We start from the raw sequence: 26954 nt of genomic DNA, 5'->3' as shown, positions 1-26954 counted from the left end.
CCGTTTCCCTAGGCGTTTCATCGTGAAACGAAACACAAGTAAACGGAAGTAATGATAACAAGGTGAAAAAAAACCAGGAATAGAACATTAGGCATAGAATAGACATGACGATTTTAGAAATGAAATGGATCTACATAAATAAAGCCCTAAGGCCTTGTACACGCATAGTTCCCAATCCTGAGTAATGAGGCGAGAAGTTCAAGGTTCCAGAGACGAGAAGAGCCAGAGAGATGTAGCAAACTAAAAAGGAGAGACGAGAGAACGAGATTTGAATACAAAGACGAGGCGGGAGAGACAGAGGGGACGAGAGCAAAGGAAGAGAGAGAGAGAGAGAGAAAAAAAGAGAAAAAGGAGCTGAATGAAAGCGAGCTAGAGAATCGCACTCTTGTCAACCAATAATCATTTGCAATTATCGCATTTCAAACCGCTCTCAAACACTTCGTATCCCTCACGCAACTCACGACTCTTCGCTGAACGTTCCTCAATAAAAATATTCTGAACTAATTCTCACCGACAGCAATCATTCAATCATTTACACGTCTGCTCATGCTTCGTATAAACGACCACCGATTTACTATTCAGTAAACCCCAAAATACATCATGCACATGAAGATATCATCACGTTCGCATTCGCACCACACTAAACTAACTAATGACCATCGAATGAATAAAATTGGCAAATTGTAGTTGCATTTGATGCTATTATTTAATACATATGTATCATTGGACAGGCACGACCAAAGTATTGATATCAGTGTAAAAAAATGGCAATTATGAAATTCCTGTACGGGCGCATGGCATTTGATGTCAGATCAGATCTGCGAAAAAAAGACAAAAAGATAAATTTATATAAAATTGTATTTCAATTGGGTTTTGATGTCATGAATTACCAGGGGATGATCCAGAATTGCGTGTGGGCACAATTTTGAGTAAAAACGAATATTTTCGTTCGTAAATTTGAAAGGGAGCAAGACGTTCATTTCAAATTGAGGGGGGTGGTAACAAAGAAGAATTCCCAAGATATTGTATTTATATTAAAATGCAAGTCTTGTCTTTAATAAATAGAATAAAGAGAATTATACCTATTGAGCGCCAGATAATCAACGTCGATTACCAGTCTTTGATTTCGACTTCCCTGCCGACGCCTCCTCCCTGTGGAGAAGAAATAAAGTTACCATTAGAGCCAGACAGAGAACTCATACGGGGATGCAAAAATAGCTTTAAATTCCAATAATAAATACTATATAAAATGAGAACTACTTGCATGTACAATTCTCTTAGAGGCTATTAAGTTATACTCACGGTGAGGCTGAATCTGTCAAGTGAGAAGATAAAGGAAAAGAATAAGTGGAACATTAATTATGCAATGAATAAAATCTGTATGTACATGCATTATTAATGCAGTTGTAATCCGATAATCTACACGATATTGGTAATAAGTAACTCACCCTTTGCCAACTCCACCACCCTATTGAGGAAATGGAGAAAGATATGGGAGGAAAAAAACATGATTAATAGTTATAATTAAGACCCAAATCACGTGCAGAGAGATCAGGAAAGTAAAATATATTTCAAATTTATTATAAAAACAAATATAAATGTATTGCTCAAAATCTTTGGCAAGTCAATATTACAAAACAATGAAAACCATACTTACGCCCAAAGCGAAACTGTGGAAGAATTAGGAGAAAAAATGAAATTCGTTTAGTAATTGTGCGTCTTTTTTATACAAAAGGGTAAATTAGTAATTTAAATTTTAATAATTGAAATAATTAGATCATCACTCACCCTTTGCCAACTCCACCGCCCTGTTAAAATATTAAGGGAAAGTAGCAAATTTGAAATGGTTATTATCAAGTGCGGAAAGATGGGTACAGTCATATTTTTGGCTAAATAAGGACAGATGGGGAAGGGAGTACACATAATTTCGTTTATCTTGCCCTTCGTATATAATTATATATGCACATGCTAATACCATGCATTATCTAGTCGTATTGTTTTGTAACCGAAATGAGCAAAAAGAAAAATACACTGAAAGGAATAGCCATACTTACGTTCAAGTCAAAGCTGTATGAGAGAGATAGAGAAAATTGAATTGAAGTTATAGAAAGCCGTTTTTTTCTTTATTATATTTTTTTATGAAAAAGTGTAATACGCAGGTACAAGTAAACTAATTACTGCTGGCTATGAATGTACTATTTAATGTTTCAAGACTTACCCTTTGCCAACTCCACCGCCCTGACATGGAGAAAATGGAATACGGATTAGCATTACAAGGAAATGTAATTTCAGCACATGTAGGTCAACAATTTATATCCTACTACATTTGTTTGTTCGCTACAGCCCCCGTAAAGAAGTTAAATCTAAAAAAGCAATTATTTTAGGAATAATATAATGTATGTATGTTTCTTTGTAAAATGGTCATTTGCTTTTTATATGCACGACCATGACGAAGAACAGCCATTGGCTGAAGTATAAACAAACAAACCATACTTACGTTCAAGTCAAAGCTGTCACGGTATAAAAAAAGAGTAAAAGTGAAATTTCAAATAATTATTGAATACAAAGTTAGATTTTATTCCTAGCAACGAATACAGACATAATAAACACTATATAATCATTAATTATTTATATTACGTACATGATATTTAATTTAACACTCACCCTTTGCCAACTCCACCGCCCTGTTTTCAAAATTCAAAGAAAAAACATGGAAAAGTTTATGACTATGTAATAAGTAGAGGGTGCAATTTTGTGGCTCTGTATAAATGTGGAAAAGATACAAGTTTGTTTTAAGTAATAAATACAGTCCTCCTCCCCCTTGATAGTTATTTTAAAAGTATTAATACTTACGTTCAAGTTGAATCTGAGGATGAATTGTGGATAAGAAAAAATTAAGGTTTCGTTACTTCCATATAACAAGCGATACAATGAGATGTAATGAGATAAGATGTTAGAATTAGACTAACGTAATTGAAAATGTTTTAATAAAATTAATACCTACCCTTTGTTAACTCCACCGCCCTGACAAGGAGAAAACGGAAAATGAATTAGCATGATAAAGGAAGTGTAATTTCAGCACATGTTAGTCGAAATATTATACCATAGTTTATTACATTTTGTTTGTAAGCTACAGCTCCCGTAAAGAAATTCAATTTGAAGCAACAAGAAATACCATACTTACGTTCAAGTCAAAGCTGTATAATAAAGAGAAAGTAAAATATAATTATTGAATACAAAGTTGGATAAGACTTGCAACGAACATACAAAACCCCTTTGAATATTCTAATATAAACATTAAAAATTTGTTTAATATTACGTACAGGATAATTTAATTTAACACTCACCCTTTGCCAACTCCACCGCCCTGTTATTAAAAATTAAAAGGAAAAGAAAACATAAACAAGTTATGACTATAAAAACACATGTAATACTGTGCAAATTTTGTGGCTCTTTACACATGTGAAAAGATACAATTTTGTTTAAAGTAACTAATGCAATCCTCTTCCCCTTGTTGCTCTTTAAAAGAAACGAGTACTTACGTTCAAGTCGAATCTGCGAGGATAAATTGTGGAAAAGAAAAAATATTACTTTCAAGTTCAATATAACAAGTGATACAATGAGATGTAAAGCAGAATTAACGGTGTGTTAGAAGACCAAAATTGAGAAATGTTTTAATACTAACCCTTTGCCAACTCCACCGCCCTGACAAGGAGAAAATAGAAAATGGTTTAGCAAAATAAAGTGTAATTTCAGCACATGTAGATCGACAAATTATATCATAGTTTACTCCATTTTGTTTGTAAGCTACAGCTCCCGTGAAGAAATGAATTTGAAGCTTTTAAGGAATAACCATACTTACGTTCAAGTCAAAGCTGTATAAGAAAGAGAAATTTCAAATAATTATTGAATTTAAGTTAAAGATTTGCAACGAATACAGACCTACTGAACCCTTTGAACATTATAATATAAACATTACAAATTTGTTTAATATTACGTACAGGATAATTTAATTTAACACTCACCCTTTGCCAACTCCACCGCCCTGTTTCCAAAATTCAAAGAAAATATATGTGTATAAAATATGGAAAAGTTTATGACTAAAACATTATGTAACACGTTGCAAAGTGGAAAGGAGTTTCGTTTTAATTATTCAATCGTCCTCCCCTTGATGCTATTTAAAAGAAAGTACTTACGTTCAAGTTGAATCTGTTAGGATAATTGTGGATTTAAAAAAAAAAGGTTTCATTACTTCCAATTTCAATATAACAAGTGATACAATGAGATAAAGCAGGATTCAAGTGTGTTAAAAGACGAAAGTAATTGAATTACTCACCCTTTACCAACTCCACCACCCTTGAAATGAAAGGTGTACAAATAAAATAAATTAGCGAGAATAGCATATTTTGACATTCAAGCCCGACCTACCAAATATTTATTTTATACCGGACATCTATATAGAAAACTACCCCAGATGACTACCTATACCTAGGAAAACAACCCCGGACAATTGTCCACAAACGACAACTAAAACCTACACGAATACTTCCGACGGAAAAGATTACTGCTAATTTATAAGTCATAGTTATTCCATTTCCCCCCTTCTAATCGAGGTGAAAATGAGTAAAGCACTATTGCTTCAAATTATAATCTATCGGAGAAATATATCCCCCAGACTTCTGCCACCGAGCCAAAACTAACCTAAGACAAATCACCCCGGATATTACCCATCTAGTATAAATCTGTCCTAAGAACTACTGCAGAGATATATAATGTAATTGCTATATTTTATTTTGTGTTTAATAATTATACTTACACCAAGTGCGAAGCTGAACGAGGAGGGAAAGAGATAAAAGATTTGGTTTAAGAGTATAGCTCTGGTAGCGAAAATGAACTAATAAAACTTGTCCGACATCTTGTGCCATTTTTACTATCGAAATATTCAGATATGTAGATTATAATTATAATTTTCAAATCGAACTTTTAAAGAATAGAATGCTTGCCCTACATGACAGTTTACTAAAATTGATAAACAAAAATCCTTACCCTTTGTCTACTCCAGCGCCCTAAAAGATAAATTTAAGAATTATGCAAAGTTTACAATGTCTACCGGAACCTTTTTTTTTTAATGAAGACAAATTTTCAACATAAGGTACACGAATTAGAAAAATATTACATGTTTCGACAGCGTGAATGCTCCGTAAAATGTCATAAGGAGTTAAGAAATCCTATGTCTTACTATGTAGGGGAGAATGCAGCAATATTTACCGACCAACATCGGATCAGAGTTAATGGATATCTGCATTTTCAGTAATAAATCCAAACCTGGCAATAACCTTTACCATATCCTCTCATATCTATTAATTTCAGTTTTAATATGAAAATTGCTTTGATTGGTGGTGGTGGTGGTGGTGGTGAATTTATTTTAGTGAATACGATACTTACAGTAGGCATGGTGCTGTTGACAAAACGGGGGAAGGCAAAATATTGTTTCATTGAAATTCAAAGCTACTACATGAGATCAACAAATAAGATTGAAATTTGAATTAGATATTTTAAGGCGTTTACTTAGGCAGGCTTAATGAATTTTTATCTGGATACAAATTTAAAAACGAAATGTATTCAAAGGTTGATAAGCGCAGAAGTGATGGGGGGCGGGGGTAATGTTCCGATAGAGGGCGTACATGAGACGTTTTTGTGGGGGCATAAATGTTGGTCGCTAGGCCTTCAGAAGGCACATTCCAATTTAAAACTCGACTGCAACCGGGAATAAGATTTAAAGGCATTATATTTTTAATACGAAAAAGCAGTTGTGACCTACCCTTTCAAGATCATTGACAGGGGTTTGTCCATGTAACTCCTGAATAAGTAAATTGATTATGTTTGTCTATTATATTAATCCACTCAAAAGATGAATATATTTAGCATATTTTAATATATCGCTGCATAACATTTAAGTTTAGGTATTATTTTTTCTTCTCGGAAATCATTTGATGTAACCCGATTTAATTTTGTCGAATCTCTATTTATTGCTTGAGATAGGTGATCTTCGATTATCAACTGACAAAATAATTTAAAATAGTTACTCCCGACTCTTATATTCAAACTTGTCACTGCATCAACAAAATGGAACATCCTTTACATAACATATTTGTTCTGCCACTTTCAAAGAAAGATCCCTGAAACAATCAATGATTTTATGTAGTCTTAATTTTCTATTCAAATTGTGTTTTTGTAAGTTTTTTATAGCGCTTTCCATGTTACATTTTAATCTTTTTTTTCATGCTTAGATTTGCATATAATTTAATTTGGTTTAGTTATCAAAAGGCACGATACGTATTTGGAATGAAACATAAGAACTTACTCGTCCATAGGATGAGAGGGCGCTGTTTGATCTTGACAGACGACTGATTTAAGTGATGAGATTGTCGATGCGTAGTCAGTCAAGTAATTGCTCAACATTTTAGAGACAGAGGCCAGGGTATCTAGCGTAGGAGAAATACGATCAGAATATTAAAGGCGAAGCACAAAAAGATTATATACTTTATCAGTTATAAAGGGCGGTTTGAAGGAGCCCCCCCCCCCCCCCCAAAAAAAAAAAAAAAAAAAAAAAAATTAAAACAAATAAACCAAAAAAAAAATCAACCCCAAAATAGTACCTCAAAACATGATAAGTATGATGAAAGTATAATAAATATTCCAGGAATCGATTGAAATGCAAAGTATTCCTATTTTGTAATATATTTATATGGAGGTATCGGGTCATTTTCAAGTAATCTGATATGAAACGGTTTTCACTTTCCTATATCTATTGCGTAAAAATATAATCTCCAATGAATTCGCATCTAAGATGCGAATTTTAGAAAATATTGTATTTTGGGAGATTCGAATCATGTTTACTATTATATTGTAATAAAGGACACTCTTCCCATTTTGCATCGATTAAAAATAAAAACACCAATACGATCAATTGGGCAAAAAGAATTTCCGTTTCGGTTTAATAAAATTTGGAGTGGACTATTAGGCTATTATTATTATTATTATTATTATTATTATTATGAAGAATTCCTTACCGTGGTCGATCTTCTTGTACATGATGAGCTGCGAGACGAATTTCAGTCCTTCTGCAAGTTCCTTGGCGTTGGCGATATGGTCCTGGACCTGGATGTAATGATCAGAGATGTACTGCAAGACCACAGGGTACTTGGGAGAATACTTGGGCTTGCATGACAAGATGCTCTTCACGTCGACTGAAAGACACGATTAATTTAGTTGTTAGAAACCCAGATTTTTTAAATTTAAACTTTCGTGGTTTATCCAATTCAAGTGGACTCAATTTTGATCCGTTATTCTTTTATATTGTTGTATGTTGGAAGCTTGGCGAATAAAAATCAATCAATAACTGGAACATCCACGATTCATTTATTTTGGAGCACGCAGATTAAGTTCTACAAAATTGAAGAAAGCGTTGTAACTTTCAAGTTCTGATTGTTTGCTTGTTTTTATTTCAAAATTTAAAAAATGTCTCAAGACTGATAATTAAAAAAACTCCGGACTAAAGGTTTCTGGTGGAAGCACTTAATATTTAGTGGAAGATTGATTTCAATATTTTAAATTGATAGAAGCATACAGAGTTTTCTAACTAGGAATTCTACATCACGGCCGAAAGTAAATTACAATATCAAATTGTCACATGGACATACAGGTGGCGTAATGTTACTGATGCTTGTACAAGACCAGCCTTCTGTTTTATGATATTAAAGAGAAGCGAAATACTGACTTTTGGGTATGGAAAGTTCCGGGATAGAGTAGTCTTCCTGAGAAGCAATGTTGACGAGGTTGTTCCACTGTAAAAAGTTAATAATTGAGCATTTAAAAACACATTTCAATTCCAACAATTTAAGCAAGTGTCAATACCAAAATGAAAAAAATAATCCAAAGTATTTATCTGAAATCCGTTGCAGAGATAGCCACTCTATACCACTACATTTTCATCAAGAGCAAGACGATACACATTGCAAGAAACTGCTCTACTTCAGAAACGTACTTTACTGAAAAAACCTTGGAGAGCAATAGTGACAATTGGTAGGCCTACATGTATATTTTTAAATCTGGATCAAAATAACAAATTTGTACCAAGGAAAAATAAGCGTGAACGTCTTATATTTCCAGAGGTCAGATTCAAATACCATTTCGGTTGCATACCACATATATGAAAATTGTGAAAAATTGGACGATGTAGTGTTGTACGAGATGTAACAAGGTAAGTCAAGATGAAAAGCTTTCCCAGGTAAAATAGTCTTGCTTTGGCATTTCACAACTTTCAGACAATTCGAGAAAAATGATGAGACTAGGCAGATTCGGTCACCGTTTTTAAGAGAAAATAAAAGGAGCTTACCGCAGATTCCAAAGACGAGAGCGAGATGTGTAGAGGGGAAAGTGAGTCGACGATAGCCATGTGAGCAATGCCCTCTAGATCCTTGCTGGAATCAGCAAGGGTGTACTTCTGGTCCTGACCGCTGATGACGGGCTTGCCTGAAGCTACGGCCACGAGGACCACGAGGCATACGATGAACTTCATCTTGAACGACGTGGGTCAGTCGGTTGTTCTATTCGACGAGAAAGCTCGGTAGATATCTAGCGTAAGATCGAGTAGCAGCTTCGATTGAACGCAGGCAGAGAAGTGAAGGAGGCGCCGTTTGGGTGCTGGTTTTATACGGCCCTCCAGCGGCTCTGGACGGTGACCCTCGAACGATTCCGGTCCTCGGTGCGAAATTCCCGAATAGGGACAAGAAATGTAACTTATTGTAATGCCTTACGCCATTCATGAAGGTAATTTGCATCTGACATTCCATCATTTACAATTCGTCGCTGGTAATAAGCCAGTTTCGTAATGTAACCAAATTTAATGCATACGTCTTTGTGAAGTGCCTCAATACAAATTATTTCATTCACCTGATAAGAATAATAGTATTTCAATAGTCAGAATGCAACTGCATATATTAAGTTGTTGCCAGGTTGGACAAACATTATGGCTTGACCTACCTAGCAACACTTAATATATGCAGTTGCATTCTGACTATTGAAATACTATTATTCTTATCAGGTGAATGAAATAATTTGTATTGAGGCACTTCACAAAGACGTATGCATTAAATTTGGTTACATTACGAAACTGGCTTATTCGAGGAAGGCTTTTCAAGAAATGATTGGAACAGGTGAATGAAACACGAGGGACTACTTGAAAACAAGTTTGTGCGAAAGTTTGTCGACCTGGCAATTTGCATTTGACCACTTATGTTCCACCCAGTGGCGTACGCACGATTTTTTTCAAGGGGGGGGGGGGTTAAAATCAAAAGGGGGGGTTTTTCCAAAAAAAACATACATCAAACATAAAAAAAAAACTCGAGGGTGGGGGGGGGGGGGGGGTTAACCCCAAAACCACCCCTGCGTACGCGCATGGTTCATTGATTTTAAAACTATATTTTCATTATTGCAAAGTTGAAACTTTGATTCGACAAGGTTATTAAAATTCAATGCTTGGAAACATTCGAAGTAATGATTATGATAAATTACAAAACGCTTAAATACAGCCCCGGCATAGCACCTGAAGAGCTCTCCGAACGCCGCTGAGATGTTTAAGATCACAGTATGGACATGACTTGCACAAGCAGACGATGTCCCATGACATCTCACACATTTTCAGTGCCTGTGTTTTCATCTTCTCTCGAGTTCTTTCTCTTACTTCACTACCGTCAGGCTAAATGTATAATCTATTGCCCCACTCTAAACCCCGCGCATGGTTTTATTTTGATGAAAAATGCAGCGATACAAAAATAAAGGAATCTGTCGCTTGTAAACAAAATAAGACGCCATTGTATATTCAGCTGCACACACCGGGGTATGTTCGGCGTTTCAAGAGGGAACAAATGCCGACCTTAATATCATTCCGGGGGTTTTTCAATTTGAAAGCCTGGTTTCTTTGATTGTTAATTAACCCCTATCCTGTGTATTTACAAGCAAAAGATTTTAGTTATCAGAGTCCGGTCATATCCCATTTCGAATGGTTTGACATGCCATTACATTTATATACACTAAACTCATTATAATTTGAGAAATAATAGCTTCGCAATTATGTTCATTCTCTTTGGGATGTCGTCTGCTTGGGCAGTGTTGGTCCATATAGTGACGTCATTAAAACATCAATATTTTTCCGGCGAATCTCTCGTATATATCCCAGCTGCTATGGAGGTGGTTGAATTTTTATTTTTATAAATCACCCGATATGTGGTTGACCTCAAACTTGTACGATGGCCATCTGTTAGCTTACCAGTTTCTAGTGATACATTAGTTGAAATATTTGTGATCTTCTTTGAATTTCACCTTTAACACAGTCATAAGAGATCAGAGGGAACGCCCGTTCAGTATTCGAACAATGACCAATTCACTGCTCCTCGTCCTCACTCGCCGGCGATGAACTATTACATCCACCTGCTATGTGCCATTGATTTGGATAATCAGAATGCAGGTTGCTTACATTATCCGTTGCTATGCCGAGGAAACCTCGGGCAATAACCTGGTCGTCAAAAGAAGTGGAGGGCATGAATTCTGAATGCATATGTGAAACATTTTTCATGTTGATGTTTCAGCTTTCGGATATAAAGGAAGAGAAATCTAAGGCAACGCGAAAAGAAAGCGAGGAGGCCCTATTCCACACAACATCCCCAATGTCCTTCTTTTCGTGCATTCCATCATCCTATTCATTCGTACATATATTGATTGCAAATTGATTTCAAAATTGATAATGAAATGACATATTAGAAAGACAACGAACATTCTAATTATTGCAATAAGACGCTAATAAAACATATACACCAAACTTCGAGTTTTTCTCGTCGTCGGGATTCCTAGTCGATGGCATTCTTTTTTTTGCTTCATCATCATCCTCTCAATTTTTAAATTATATATATATATTTGTATACTCTTACATCATACATTCTCTTGATAGATATTGATATACTTAAGTGAAAATTTTATAATATAAATCAATAAAAGTTAGAATTTAACAAGTCTTGTTGTATAAAGGTGGTGTATACAAGCTCTTCAATTTCCATAAGTGTTCATCCACTCCTTTTCTTTTCCTTGTTGTCGGGACACACCATCTGAGGAGGCGGGGTCAAAAAACATATGTTTACTGCACATGTAGATTGAAAACGTATGGAAAACCATGAGAACAACAAAGAATGCTACGTGCTGAATGTTTCAAAGTAAATATATACTGAATAGACCTGTTTACAAAAAAAGGTATGCGAAGCAACGGACGCCTCTTCCCAAAACCTCTTGCGAACTATTGCATTCCCTTGTTAGAAAATTATTATAATTCACTTGTTAGATTACAAGTTTACTGGCAATCTTAAGGTCATCGCTAGTTAATATTGAAATTCCGGGGCACAATCTTCGTTCGAACATACTTTCATATCTTTCCGTATTTTTTATGTATTTAAATTTTCTTCCTTCTCTCACGGTTCTGGATAAAAAGCACTCACATCTTTAAAAGACTGTGAGGCTCATGGTGCAGGGCATTCCTGCCGTGGAACTTGTTTCATTCTACTAAAACATTAAATTTGCTACTCTTCACCCAGGCGAAGTAAAACATATAAATTACCAAGTCTCTTAAAGCCCCACTGTACTACTTGTAGCTACTTGCTCCCTCCATATATATATATAAAAAATAATGCCTAATCGGTGGCCAATGGTCCCCCATGATCCTCTTTTTCTTATGTTAATTGAGAGCTGAGTTGATGAGATGACCACCTGTCAGTGACCACCCTGGGTGGTCTAATCCCTCCTCACCAAACTAGTACAGACGGCCTTTAAATAGTAAAGATCCACTTCATAAGCCCATTTTAATATCATATTTGGTTTTCCTCTTACTGTTTCATGAATTCGTTTCATAAACTACATGACAAAGTATCAAATTAATAAGATAAATATTCACCACAACAACACGATTGTCGATAGGTTCGGTTTTATAAGTATATTTTGTCGGGGGGTCTTGCATTCATTCCATAAAAAAATTGTGCTTGACAAAGAAATCTAATTAAAAGATATGCATTTTTATTTAACTCAGCATAATTGTCAATATTATGTTGTTTTTACAGGGTAACTGGCGAGCTAATGAAACGAACAACCTTGGTATAGTTACGGGGCATTCATACGCCCTTAATCGGGTCCAGACAGGGGTCCTAAAGGATGGATCCAAGATCCGCTTAGTCAAGGTCAGAAACCCCTGGGCCAACTCGACCGAGTGGAAGGGAAAATGGAGCGATAGGTAAGAAGACTATACTATAGTATGTGAATTTTAATCATTTTTATCGTACATACCAATTCTTAAAGGCTTCGTATATTAAGACTCGATGTGGATCGGGGGGGGGGGGGAGAGGCAGAGACTCGTGGAAGAGAACGTGATAGATAAGAAATCTATGTCAATTATTAAGTATCTCTTCTCTGTTTAGACTTGGATGCTAAAGTATGGGAGGGGGCTGCAGAGAAGTGTTTGATAAGCATTCAAGGTTGTCAGAGTAATACCTTTCCCTACAAAATGTCATTTGTCTTTATGCATTTGTTGCATTCTTGTATTTATTTGTCGCCAAGTCAGACATGCCTTGAAACGTTGGGGATGTATATAAAGTAATAAGTCAGCCTATTAGTAAATCATATTGCCCCCTCTCCGAAGTGAGTATTTACAAATAACTTGCTGTCATTCCGAGGCAGTTATTATATACGTTATGAATGCTCTCAAAAAAATCAGACCTTTCTTTTTCTTTTTTTATCCCGTTTCCATCAAAATAGTTCCAAACTTTGGAATAATCTCAAGAACAAAGCCGAGTTTGAAGAAGACGAAGAACGGTCTTTGAGTGATGGTGAATTCTGGTAAGTGTCATGATGGTAATGATATCACATTGTTACTTTACCAAAAAGGTGGAAGCAAAGACTCATGAGAATTGATTGGTTTATTGTTGTCTACATGGCAAAATGGAATAATTAGAACTGATTTCTTTTTCTGTTTTTGTTCCACGATCAAAAATGGTATTTCAACTCTTAGAGTATATTTTAGCTTAGTCAAGACTATTTTATTTTATTCTAATATCCAATATTACGTTGAATAATCGAATTTCTAAATGACACCTCGGATGCGACGGGCAATACAGTCTCAATAGAGCCCAAATACAAGACCAATTGAAATATCAAATATTTCGATGTTTGTTCGTTTTATTTTAAGTATACATTCTCAGCATACAATAAGAAGACCTGGTCTAAATTTCGTTATTCCAAAAAAAAAATCTATTTTACATTTTAGGATGTCATACAAGGATTTCTTGGCGGAGTTCACCAAGGTTGTCATGTCGACCGTGGGACCCGACTTCGATGGAGATGGGATAGCAGATGTCGTGAACGATACAGGTATAAACACGATCGCTATACTCCTTTCGAAGAATCAATTCAAGGGCACTTTCAATACGCTTTTGTGTATACTAATATAAATCATAATTATTCGGATTACGTAATACGTCAGTGTTTTGTTCACACGTTGATAAAGGTGATTGTAAGGCTAATGAAATTGGCTCCAGTTAATTGTGTTTTGGTAGTATGTATGATCGTGCTGTATATTATAAAGGGTGTCGATTAGAGAAGATTAATGTTATAAGAATGGATGAGACTAATGAGGCGTTGAAAGAAAGTTGAGTTGCAATCGATTGCAAATATCAGTTACAAATTTGCAATTAATCGCAAGACTCGCGCTTGATTTTGGGGATTTGCGTTTGATCTTGCAACGCCCCATTAGACAAGTTTTTAAGCGGCACTATTTTTTAATTTTTATCTTTTTCATTCTATTTTTCTTTGTTAGTTTCTTTCTCAGTTTCGGTTACGTAATACTTCATTGTTTAGATCGTACGTTGAAAAAGGTGATTGTAAGGCTATAAATGAAATTGGCTCAAATTAATTGTTTTTCGGTAGCCTTTGTGATCGTGCTGTATATTTTATGCAGGGCGCCGATTAGGAAGATTAAATTTAAAGGCACTTTATGGGACTAAAAAAAAATTTTAAGCGGCACTATTTTTTTATTTTATTTTCATTTTATTTTTCGTTATTGATATTATTTTTAAAGAAACTTGGTAACGTAACATTGTTCAGATGAGAGATAGTGGTGCTAAGTCAGTGACTTCAATGCTAGATGTACAGTTAAAGATAATCTGACAATTTGAGTGAAAACGGACCATTATTAATGATACAAAATGGGAAAAAACTTATCTGATCGATTCCTTACTTCTCCCAACTATACTATTACAATTTAATTACATTTTAGGTGAATGTAAATCGTCACAAAGCAATAAACTGGCTGTACATACCATTCCAGACATTTAAGTGTTGACAGATTTTTAATAGCCTGTTTTATGTCTTTTTTTCATGGAAAAACGGTTGGGAAAATTCAAAAATGGTTGGGAGAATTGACTATTAATCACTGTTAGAGGGTGTTGCACAGTGACGCCTTCAAAGAAAATCATAAATATTTCGGGGTTGTTTGCATGTCAGAGTGTTAGTGCGGCAGAAGGAATAAAATAAGTTACATTTTATACAAAAATTAAGCCATTTTTTCATCAACCTTCAACAATGTTTCTGAGTCACTTTAAGTGAAGCATTTTCCACAGCATGAATATAGAAACAAGGGGGTATGCCCCCATAGCGGCAGTAAATCGGACACTTTATACAAACTCGAAAACCAGTTGTGAAGCGGCAATTTCTTCCAGCATTTTTTTCTTATATTTTAATTGGCTTAGTCTTCTACATCACAGGGCTTATTATGAATGTCTCATGCAGAGTGGGGTTCATTCCGTACACATTTCGGCTTTATCTCAAAGGCAAGCGAAATTTTGCAGATTTTATTTCCCCGGGAATCACCTTTATTCCTGCGAATATGTGTATCAAATGGGAGAGAAGCCGCGGGACTTTGTGCCTATAAATTCCTCTTCTTTTTTTTTCGTTTCTATATTCTTAATGGGGGCGGCCGTCTTCCTACCGGCTTCACTAACGGGTTCAATATGAGAATATTATACACAATCAAGAGCTCATAGTAAAAGTCATTTAACTATCTTTCCTTATTTCACCAGCTCGTGGCTTTCACCTAGTGACTCGGACTGGGCAATGGAGAACAGGTATCAATGCCGGAGGTTCCCCAAACTATCTGGACGAAGGATACTGCTCAAACCCTCAGATCATCATTTCACTCTTAGAACCAGGTTAGTTCAGCTCCTACTGAAATTTTGATTTTAATAGAAAGTATCTCGTTAGTCGTTAGTTCATTTCAGGAAAAAATTTTGTGTGCATAATTATGTGTTAATGGATGTGTGCGTGAATGTCTGGGTGTGGTGTGTGCGCTTTGGGTTTGTGTGTGTGTGCGTGTGTGTGTGTATGTGTGTGTGCGTGCGCGTGTGTGGGTGTGTGTGTGTGCGCGCGCGTGTATGCGTGTATGCGTTCGTGTGTGGTGTGTGATAGTTGTGTGTTACGTAAAAATTCGATTTGTGAACAATGAAACTAATTTCTTGAATAATATTTAATTTTCTTCAGATGACTGGCATCCCGACAAAGGATCACCGATAGCAAACAGAGGAAAGTGCGTTCTCATTGTCACTTTACTTCAGGAGTACCGAAGAATTCGAAACAGAAAACGAGCCAAGAAACAGTCGATAGGCTTCCGTATATACAAGGTAAGATCGTCGATCAGAGTCTTGCGCTTTGTCACTCTCATAGACCAAAGGCCTATAAGGCATTGGGGAGGGGGGGGGGGGGGGGGGTCCCTTAACGATTTGTATAATTTCTAATATTTGAGCAACTATCATCCCATCATATTATGATTCAACAAATATAAGAGTATTTGGCACTTGCTGTCCGAATTTTGTAATAATTTAAATGCGTAATCGGAATATTCTCATTTTCTTCTTGTTCTTATTCTTCTTGCCCTCTTCATGAATTTTCTCAGACTGATAACATCGACCGTCCATTGACCCGTGATGACGTCATGTACATGCATTCTATCGGAGGATCGGGAGATTACATCAATTATCGGGAGGTCGTGTGCCGTCTCGTTCTCGAGCCCGGTCACTACTGCGTCATACCGTCCACCTTCAAACCCGACATCACGCTCCGTTTCATGATGAGGATCTTCACAGAGAAACCCATCCTCTGTACTGTCTTTCAGAACAATCCCAGATGATGATGATGATGATGATGATGATGATGATGATTGAACTTTAAAGTTCTTTTTTTTTTACATTTACATAAAAAACATTCAGATTCTTGTAAACTAAAGAGTATGACAAAAATAATTCAGTTGATGAAGGCGTTACCTACCATGAAACCAGAGCTTGCCTTGAATTCCCCGCGGCGTACATCGTGAAACTCATGAATTAGCAAGTGCTTTAGATTCGCCAAAGTTTCATGTTTCTGGTTTACTTTTACAGTATGAGCGGCACAGTAATAACTATAATAACTTTAAATTCATACAGATGATATATTTGATCAGCACACGCCCAAAATCCTAGACATAAAGTCGTTCATAATTATGTGGCTTATTATTAAGCAAGATAATTATATGACTGAGTGATATATAAATATTTATATTACCGGTACATTCCTAAAAAGAAAACAATTCTAATCTACTGTGCCCAAGTTTGGAGTGCCCCCAAGATACAACAGAGGTGGGGAGAGAGACACACAGAGAGAGAGAGAGAGAGAGAGAGAAGAAGAAGAAGAAATGGGTCAAAACAAGGCAATTATATAGAAATATATAACATACCAAATTCGTAAATGAAACAATTTGTAGCCTAAGGAAAATCAATAAATGCAATATATTTTGTTATACCGTTTCAAACCAAACGTTATAATTTGTTTGCTGTTTTAATTGTTGATGTCGATTGGTATTATCCTTTTGACGCCAATAAAACTACTGGGTCTCTCTGGCGCCTGACATCAATCAGCGTACCGTAAGCATTGTAAGTAGGTATACTCCACGACCCCATTTCACAAAACTTGTCATCAATGAAAAATGGCAGTTTTTGTTATAAGCTAGTGAAATCCTTGCTTCTGATTGGTTATCAGCAGATTTGTCATTGTAAAAAGGGTTCGTGAAACAGGTCCAGAGTCTTGTGCTCCAACCCGATTTGAGTTAGACTTTGTTTTGTTGTCATTGGTAATTTGTTTGACATCAGTCGTGGTCTAGTGGATACGTCACCGGATTGTGGATCACATGGTTCGCGGTTAGAGTCCCGCCGCGGCATTAATGTCCTTTGTCAAGACATTAATCTACATTTGCCACTCTCCACCCATGTAAAGTAAAGGTACCCTCGAGAAAGAAATTCCTTGAATATTTAGCTCTTTATTAAGGTTGCTCAGCTACAGCTGGGGTAATACTATGGTATATTGTATTAAGCGCAGTAGAGTATTTTATGTATACCCGCACCCAGCTCTACCCGAACTCATTTTTCTCTCGGACAGTAACTGCGTGGAATGCACTTTCAAAGATCACCCTTGACGCTACTTCACTGGAGAGCTTCAAGGGAGCGCTTCCACCCAGCATCTAGACCAAGAACTAGATAGTTTATTCCTCAGCACTATACATCCTGACTTATGGATCCTGCTGAGTATCGTCGTAGAAGTAGAAGAGGGTAGTAGCTTTGCTATATAAATGGACCTATTTTCTTTTTCTGCTAGTCGATTAGTAATATACTTTGGACGCCAACGAATCCAACTGACCAATGAGAGAAATAAAATGGACTTATGAATGAATTTATGAGAATATTTTCGCAATATTGTGCCTCCTCTGACTTGTTCAAAATCCTTGATCCGCCCGTCCCGGGAGCTTTTTTTTATAAACCTAACCTTGCCATCGTATAGCTGCATTTGATTGGCTAAATAGGAACCATAAGTCATGCGCTAGTCATAAATATTCATGATACGCGCGCACACAGGATCCGATGCAATAATTTATCAAATAATGAGATTTCATACAAAAAATTACAAGTGCAAAGCTATTTTTAGTTAGAATAAATGACATTGCGAGAAAATCGGGAAAACCGTAAACGAATGACTACCCAGGTCATAAATTGTCGATTATCATTGCGACATACTGGTTAAGTCGAGAATCTGGCCGATTTAATTTTGATCTCCAACAATATACCAACGCAAATATTCATATATTCAAATATTAATATGCAGGGCAGCGTGGGCAAGGTTAGGTTTAAAAATACGCGTCCCGGGAGCAGGTAATAACATTATTTGACAGAATTGGACCAATGGTGGCCTTCCGCATAGCTATGCATAGGTATCGTAAATATTGTAATGTAAATTCTATTATCTTTTTCAAGTAAAAACGGAGATTAGCAATAATTCAGTAAACCGAGCCATTAGTTAAATATTTAATATTTGCTGAGCATAAATATCGTGTAAAAAAGTCAAACAGTTGATTATAGTTTACGCGAGCACCATTAAGATCTTCTTTTTTTACCGTAAGGTGGGAATGCTGTCATTTTTTCAGCACAGTAAGTTAAGGTAATGAATATAATGTTTTAAAAAAACCTAGGATTGAGAGCCAAATGAATGAAATACCATACCACGACATCTCCTTTCACGACACAGTCCTTTTAAAAAGGGAAAGCTTTTAAAATACCAGAGGGGGGGGGGGGGGTAAACAGATATACAAAAATGAATGCAAAAGATTATTCATCCCGGACGATTCGAATGATAATTATTTGATTTAAAAAAGAAATTGTGCAATGTACGACGCACCAATATATTGAAGGTATATAAATCTACATTTTTCTCTTTTTTTGTTTTAGTGTATACATCATTGTATTGTATATATTTTGATAAATGTATATAACATTTGCATTATTGTTCATGTATATTATGTACAAACAGCCTTTGAATGTTTCAATAAATTATCAAATATAATCCGTTGTGTGACATGGTTCAGTCTTTTGGCGCATATTAATCAGTGTCACCGGTAGAGAATGGTATACACAAATTGCAACTACTTTCAAAGACTCAACTATAGGGCAATTTCAATATGATGTAAATCTTAGAAATCATGTTCGGTTTAAGTGATTTGTAATTTTCATGTTTGCTAATTTCAACAGGTGACGCACAATCTTATTAATATTTCTTTAGGTTGATTCTCCGAAAGTAGTTACTATTGTGTTCTGTAAGAATACAAATCCCATGTCCTGTTTTTGCATACCTCCCCCCCCCCACCCCCACCCCTGTATGCGTGTGTGTGTGTGTGTGTGTGTGTGTATGTGTGCGCGCGCGCGCGTGTGTGTGTGTGTGTGTAATCATCATGTTAACTTCCTAACATGATCAGGTAGGCTACTTCTCTAATCTTTCACTGCTTGAATTTTTTATTGTGAGTCAATTCTACATTCATTTGCAATTGAAAACAACTCAGTTCAGTTCAGTTCAGTCTTTTTTTTCACTCTCGATAAAAACAACATACATTATGTAAACAACTGAGCATCATCAATAGAAAACAATATAGAGCAATTAGACATAAATAATTTATGAGAATGAAGGATCGACGAAAAAGAGCAACAAGTTTTATCGAACGTTGACTCCATAATTGACAACACATACGACAAACAAACAGACAAACACATAAAATAATGAAACAAACATGCAATATATATGTATCACATTTCACGTTATGATTTCAACTTAACAGATGGAATGTATAACGGCGTTTAAAATAATTAAGTATTGGGCTGATCTTTAGTACAGGAGGGAGATTGTTCCATAGAGAAGGAATTAAAGGTAAAGACCAGTTATGGTCATGCGATTGCATTGTGAAAGAAACGTTGTGGAATCTATCAGAAAAGGTTGATCATCTAGCATCTAGCATCTGCAAGGTTCTGGAATCATCAAAATGATAAGAAATTTGGCCCATTCTTCGTAAAGTTACGAACACTATACACAGAAAGATGTATATGGGACTACCCTATATCTCTCACAGTCCATGAGAGAAACAAATTTACCAAATATATGAATTAGTAGGCGGTTTCCCGGTAATTTTTTCATCATCATGTATTAGTCAAAACATATTCTTTCACATGATTGGTAATGAGAGCTTCCATTTCATTTTTTGAAATTGGGGCGTTTCCAATACTGGCCTTTAACTTTAAACAAAATGAATTATGGGAAATCAAAATAAATGATAATTAGATTAATTATGAGTATAATGTTAATGTTTTGTTAAATTAAGGAAGAAAAAACAAAGACATGATTAACTGGAGTATAAGACCAGGGGGTGTTAAGTCGAACTTAAATCTAAGTTGGACTTTAAAATTATGGAGAGCCAACTGTAGCCTTAAAATAAAATATATAGTATTTTACACTTGTTATACTTTCCACATCAAGAACATGAAATCTCCTTGATGATAACAAATATGAATGATTTAATGAACATTTTATGCTTTTTTTAAATAACTTTTACAACATATTTCCAAAGATGCTATCGGATTTCCATAATTGTTAAGTCCAACTTAGAGATAAGTTCAACTTAGGATCTTTGTGAAGCATCCCCTTGTGAACAAAAAAACATTAAAAATGCAATGTTAAATCTTGTTATAACGTACAATTGAGTAATATAAATTATGAAAAAGTATTGAAGGTGTGGGGCAGGAAAGAAATCATTGGAACTTATTCCTAAGTCTATTTTCTGAAGTAAAAACAATCTGTTGATAAAGTAATGGGACGCGTTGGACCAAACAATATTACAATAACTGAAATGAGAAACAACCAAAGCACGATATCACATATTCAAAATATATTTCGGAAATGTTGTAATCGATAAGAAAATTTTAACACCTTGAACCTCAAACTGCCACAGATCTAAAAACAAAGTTGTTCTGTACCAATCAAATGCAATATCAGTAGCTTGTTAGTAGTTGGTAATGATTATTAGTTGCTTATAACATTACCAGTAGTTTAAAACTATTATCATTGTAACTTTATACAAATATCAATTACATCAAACGCGACCCTGATCGCGATACCGCGAGAATCAAACACAATGTAAAGTATGTATACAGGCCAATAAACGTTATTTTCATGAAGCCAGTGGCGGATCCAGTGGTGGGAGGCCGGGGGACATATAAGGTATCAAAATATGTTCATCTGACCGTAATTAAATGCCTGAAACCCCTAAGTTTCCGGGGCTCCACCCCCTCGACCCCGCCAGGGGCCCTAAGGCGGGCCCGTGCATGCTTGTCTGACCGTAATTGCCCAAAACCCTTGAGCTTCCGGGGGCTCCGCCCCCTGGACCCCACACCAGTTTGTGTCTTGCCAGTGTCACAAAAATAAGGTATCAAAATATGACAGTAATTAAATGCCTATACCCCTTAGCTTCTGGGGGCTCCACCCCTTGACCCCCGCCGAGAAACGTTAAGCGGGGCCTGCATGTAAGAGTGGGGTGATGGGGATTTTTGTTGTCTCCCCCCCCCCCCATATGGAAACGTTTGCTTGTATTTGTCTCATAAAAGAATATGAGCACGAACTGACTCCCACACGGTGTTGAGTGCTCAGGGGTCACAGGCCAATGGCTTCATCGGGCAGGTATTTCCATTATGTGAATGGGTAAATTAACTATTACAAAATGAGGGGACACGTTACATTGTACAATAGGGACACACATTGTTTTATTGTGCAGAACATACTCTTTTATTGACTTACTTATTGCATGAAACTATATAACCAAAATGCATTTTGTATTCTAACAATTGGAGTACAAAGAATAATAACAGGTGAATGAAATGCATAAACACCACAAACACCTGGGGAGGAAGCATTCATAAATTTGAATACATATGATAAACGACTCCGATGAAACTATAAAACCAAAATGAAATTTGCGTTCTGGCAATTGGAGTACAAAGAATGATAGCAGGTGAATGAAATGCTTCAACAGCAACACAAACACCTGGGAAGCTAGGAAGCGTCCATAAATTTGAATAATTTAGTTGATAAACGACTCCGCATGTGGACATTTGTTGGAGCAGAAAGCAGTGGATTCTTAACAATACGAACCTATTTAACATAATGTCGGAACGTAAATTAAATTTGGCGCGGTTGGAAAATGCATCTTTCTACTCTGCAACTTTAATGGTACGATCCAGTAAATTAAAACAATAAAATGGCTCTTATTTTAAAATTACTCTTTAAATGAAACCCAAAACTTCAGTGATATCAGAAAAAATATGTTATATCTTACTAATAATTAAAAAAAGATGTATAAACATTGTAAAAGTGTCGCATTTTACGATAAAATACACCGATTTAGCAAAGATCACGTCATTAGTGCGCTTGCATCCGGGAATTCAAGGTCAAAAGGTCAATTCAGACGCTGATGAGTTGTTGGTCGAGCATTTTTGTTTTCTTTATTCCGACAAAATTATACAATCAATCAAAATAAGTTTGATACCAGAAGAAAGCTAACGATTAGTATTTTCATTAACCGCTTGCCCCAAAGTCTCTTGACCACAGTGAAACGAGTGAGAGTTTGCGAGAGCGGCCAAAGTGTGATTGAAACTCGCTATTTGCTCTTCTCCAACGCAAAAAGAGACGACATTGTGCTGGATAAATGTATTTTTTCCGACAAAAGTACAGAAAATTTGCATATAGTCTTTTTATATTATACTTTATGAAATGTTACCCGAGTGACTTCCGGGCGCCCCAATACTGGAAAGAAACGCACATTTTAGAAAACTTCACTTTTTCATGGAAAAATGCTTATTTGTTCTATGCACGCAAGTCAGATTGAGCGGATGATACAACGTTTCCATATGCCCAAATGTTTTTGCCACTGCCGGTGTCACCATTACGTACCAATATTTGGATATTTGCATAATTTCAAATTTGCCCCCCCCCCCCCCTCCCCCTAAGAAATCTTGGATCCGCGCCTGCATGAAGCGGTAATAGCTTGTAATAACGACGACCAGCATGACATGATGTTTACACAAACTCGATCCAAAGTGTTGGTCTGTGAAGGTTTTTGACATCATTTTGACCGTGAACTTTCCAGGATATCCTCAGCATCCTCCTCCAACACCACATTTCGAAAGCGTGGATTTCCTTTTTATCTGTTGCTCAAAGAGCCCGCATCTATGTGTGTATGTGTATGTGTAGTAGGTGTAGGCCAAACAAAACCATTAGCATATTTTGTATTACCTATCATTTTTACATTTCACATCTTTCCTTCGCTGCAGGCTTATTATGAGATCATATTAAACATTTTGAGGTAAACAATTTCTAAACAATATGTTGTCAGTCGTGTTGTTTCTAAAGAGTAACGATTTTAGGTAAATGGAATCGTAATAATATAGATGTAAAAAAGGGAAGGAGATATAAAGAATATAAGTGGAAGTCACGACGTTGTATCTGGCGTTTTATTTATCATGGAGTTAAACAAATCATGTGAATTATATCACTATGAGGTTCGTTATCCAAAACGGTATAACATATATTTAATTCAGACCAATGTCAATGCGTTAGTTTACTTTACTTTACTTTAGTTTGATTAACATGACTGCTAAGAAAGCATGTGACCGTCGCGAAGGTCCTCTCCTTACGAATCGACTTAGTTTCGAACCCGGGATTACCAGGTTACGAAACCACTACTCTACCACTGAGCCTTCATCTATGCAACAGAGCTATGAGGGGCAAGCCAAATACAGCTCCTGAGACACAGACTAACTACCAAAGAATCTGGTTGTTCTCGGGTTAAGCCTCGGTCACAAATGCCATAACGAACTGCGACGAACGCCGTACGAACGATTTTCAGACAATGGAAATTCGGGAAGACAATGAAAAAACAAGGAGATTCGTACGAAACTATCGTTCGTACAAACCTTTGTGACCGTAGCATAAAGTTGTAAATAATCTCCCCGAAATCAAGGAAATTAAAACGCTTAACCCCAAACTCTACGTTACCTATCCGTTTCAGGGTACCCCAAGGCCTAAATAGCATTGTTTGATCTATTTTTGTTTACATCACATGACAATTGTTATATCAGTAATAAGCAAAGATCAGCAGAATACTAGCGGCACGTCATTGGCTGATTATAGGAAGTGCCTGAAAACTAAAACGGGGTATAAAATGCCAAGCAAGAAATGTGGCGGTAATCAGTGTTGCTTCAGTTCGAAAGACCCTAACAAATAGCGGCCTAAGTTTGACTACCAAGAGGACGTTCAAATGAAACTGGTAAGACTGTGCTACACAAGCTCAACATTTATTAGCTATATTTAAAGATTGTATATACTATTGTCGAAATTACAATAAAACATAATGACTAATCAATCACTGAATGACTGATTAATAAAACATTATTACGGTAAATTCATAATTGTCTGCTTTGATTTAAAGTCACTAAAATATTGAGGTATTTCTCTTTATATTTATCCTACTACAACTACTACTACTAATAATACTACTACTAACTATTATTATTATTATTATTATCATTATTAATATAATTTCAGATACTGCATTACGATGACACATGCTCTAAGATATTTCAGATGAAGTGAGCGAAAATCTATTTCGCTCTAAATCTGAATACCATCTATCTCTTAAATGCTCTGATGAAAACGGCGTGTGTTCGATTAATTCAAGTGAGTTTTTAACTACTCATAATTGTTCTCTTTAAGTTGAATATTTAGTTTACATGATTGTAAACGTGCATCTACTGTTTCAGATGACAAACGTAAGAAATATCGTTTCTGCAGTGGGCTGTAGTAATCGCTTAATGGGAAACGAGTAAATCCCAAAACCACTACATGAATGTTAGGGAGTCCAGACTTTGTAGTTAAATTGTATTGCCAGAAGATCTTGAATGAATAGATCCGATCACACTGGTCGAATAATTCTACTGCCCTTATATCGCAGGTAGCGATGGAGTCATGATTCCCCTCGTTTTATTCGAGCTTTCCTCTATTTTGGGCGCGAGGGACGTTACTTGGGAGCCCATTGGATACGTTACTGTTACTGTCTAGTAATATTATATAGATATCGACTGCTACGAGAGGACTGGCTGTTGTTATACGCTCAAGGGAAATTTGCCTCCGCTGCTATCACCCCGAGGCGCGCCTGGATGCGCATATTTTTTTTACACAACTGTTTAGCCATTTTCGCGAAAATTTTCCAAAAAGTGCTCTGGTAAAAGAGTCTAAGTCGTCAGCGCACTTATGTGCAAGCACGTACACCCAGGTAAGGGAAGATGATAGGAAGGGGAAAACAAGGATAGTTGAGAGGATATGGAGAAGGAAAAACAAGGAAATAAATAAGGAAAGAGAAGAGGATAAGTCAAAGGAAACACATAGAAATACATAATTGAAGAGCTAAGAGGATCTAGACTAAAAACAGGGAATACAAGGAGAAAGGAATCAGATTAAAACCCCTTTTAAAACAAAGAAAAATATGACGAAGGAGAAAAGGATAGATTGAAGGAAAATCAAAGAAATATATAGTTATAACGAAGGAGAAAAAAATGATAGATTGAAGAAAGAGAAGAAATACATGACAAAAGAGAAGAGGATAGATTGAAGGAGAAAACAGAAATACATAATGAAAGAGAAGAGAGGATAGATTTAATCCGAAACAGATAACGAGTTTGTAGTATTTACACATGTACAGCTCCAGCAATCCAACAAAATTGCCTTGGTTAATGCTAGACTCTATCTCTAGTCGTTTGCACAGTGTATTTGACTAAAGTGGCTAAACAGTTGTGTAAAAAAAATATGCGCCGCCTGGATGGGTGGCGCGCCGAATTTCCCGAGAGCCAGTATCAATACAGCTAGTCCTCGAGTATTAAAGCAGTCGATATCCCTTTTATATGCCGAATTCAAATAAAAATCTATCAAGAATTCTTACCTTATGCTTTTATCGTGTAATTGGTTAAAACATCACGGAAAATCTAATAAACTGTCTGTTTATCACCGCCCCGAAAAATGACTGAAATTTCGAACAGTTGGGAATCGCAGACAAAAAGTACAGTATGAAGTCCGCGGTCGCTCAAAGAACATTTGAACACGTAAACCAATGGGTATCGCAGCAAGATATTATTATTTTCCCGGTAGCTGGAATTTTGCCGGGATTTTACTCTTAGACTATTAAACGGTTTGGGCATTTTTCGTTTCTTTACGGGAATGGCTAAAATCAAGACTGCAATTTCGACCAATCAGATGGCTGGATTTCTTAAGTGAGGTATATAATTTGGAATGTATAATTTGACCAACCCGAGTCGGGAATCAAAAAGAAAATATTTAAATAATCACAGGGGCAGATCCACGATCTTTCAAATAAGAAGGGGGTGCTTGAAGCCGTATAACTCCACTCCTATCATCACGACCGTTGCGAAATGGTAATGGGGGGGGGGGGTCGTTATTTCAAATTATGACATGTTTCTAAAATATTGACTTTTACTTCACCTTTTTTGTACGGTGTGTGCGAACGCGCAAACGTAACCCAGGCCTGACGTCCTTGACTGGCCCTCTAAGCTAAATCTAGGAATACATATTGCTCCGATTGTCTCATTTTCACCCGCGTGAACATTGCCAGCACAAACCACTGACCTCTACCTCCTGAACGGATCATCGCCCATTCCCATTCACTATACGTTACGTACTAAAAGGCTGTATTGTCTGACCGTTCATGAATATTCATGTTTTTGCTAAACTCGGCAAAATGTTTGCTTTTACTAAATGGAAAAATTACGGTGGGGGGTTGGATGAAATGGACATAATGACATAGGCAGAAGTGATCTATGATAATTCATGCTTTTTATGTTTCGTGTGCTCGACCTATAATCTTCAAATCGCTTGGTAAACTGAGTCCAAAGTTAGACTTGTTT

The 26954-nt window shown here is 36.2% G+C and overlaps 2 protein-coding genes across 2 annotated transcripts in view; one reads left to right on the top strand and one right to left on the bottom strand.

Moving 5' to 3' along the window:
- LOC100888469 (calpain-A) overlaps positions 1 to 19008 on the top strand; it is a 34686-nt gene extending 15678 nt beyond the window's left edge. The window contains exons 6-11 of the mRNA XM_030992418.1: positions 12162 to 12331; positions 12853 to 12933; positions 13361 to 13464; positions 15171 to 15299; positions 15628 to 15767; positions 16040 to 19008. Of these exons, the coding sequence (XP_030848278.1) occupies positions 12162 to 12331; positions 12853 to 12933; positions 13361 to 13464; positions 15171 to 15299; positions 15628 to 15767; positions 16040 to 16273 (858 nt within the window). The 3' untranslated portion in view covers positions 16274 to 19008. The remainder of the gene's footprint in view (positions 1 to 12161; positions 12332 to 12852; positions 12934 to 13360; positions 13465 to 15170; positions 15300 to 15627; positions 15768 to 16039) is intronic.
- On the bottom strand, positions 688 to 8659 carry LOC373457 (speract protein; the record flags this gene model as incomplete). The annotated part of the gene is given in 25 exon segments (NM_214606.1): positions 688 to 813; positions 1083 to 1152; positions 1303 to 1315; positions 1449 to 1468; positions 1658 to 1670; positions 2219 to 2238; positions 2498 to 2510; positions 2665 to 2684; positions 3185 to 3197; positions 3348 to 3367; positions 3543 to 3555; positions 3686 to 3705; positions 3863 to 3875; positions 4026 to 4045; positions 4197 to 4209; positions 4337 to 4356; positions 4817 to 4829; positions 5047 to 5066; positions 5446 to 5458; positions 5822 to 5860; positions 6365 to 6485; positions 7074 to 7250; positions 7781 to 7847; positions 8399 to 8546; positions 8548 to 8659. Coding segments are annotated over 24 exon segments (891 nt in total). The 5' UTR covers positions 8568 to 8659.
- Positions 19009 to 26954: the final 7946 nt, after the last annotated feature.

The sequence above is a fragment of the Strongylocentrotus purpuratus genome, unplaced genomic scaffold (genome assembly GCF_000002235.5).
Source record: "Strongylocentrotus purpuratus isolate Spur 01 unplaced genomic scaffold, Spur_5.0 spur5_scaffold_2, whole genome shotgun sequence".
NCBI lineage: Eukaryota > Metazoa > Echinodermata > Echinoidea > Camarodonta > Strongylocentrotidae > Strongylocentrotus > Strongylocentrotus purpuratus.
This window is presented reverse-complemented; position numbering and strand designations above follow the sequence as displayed.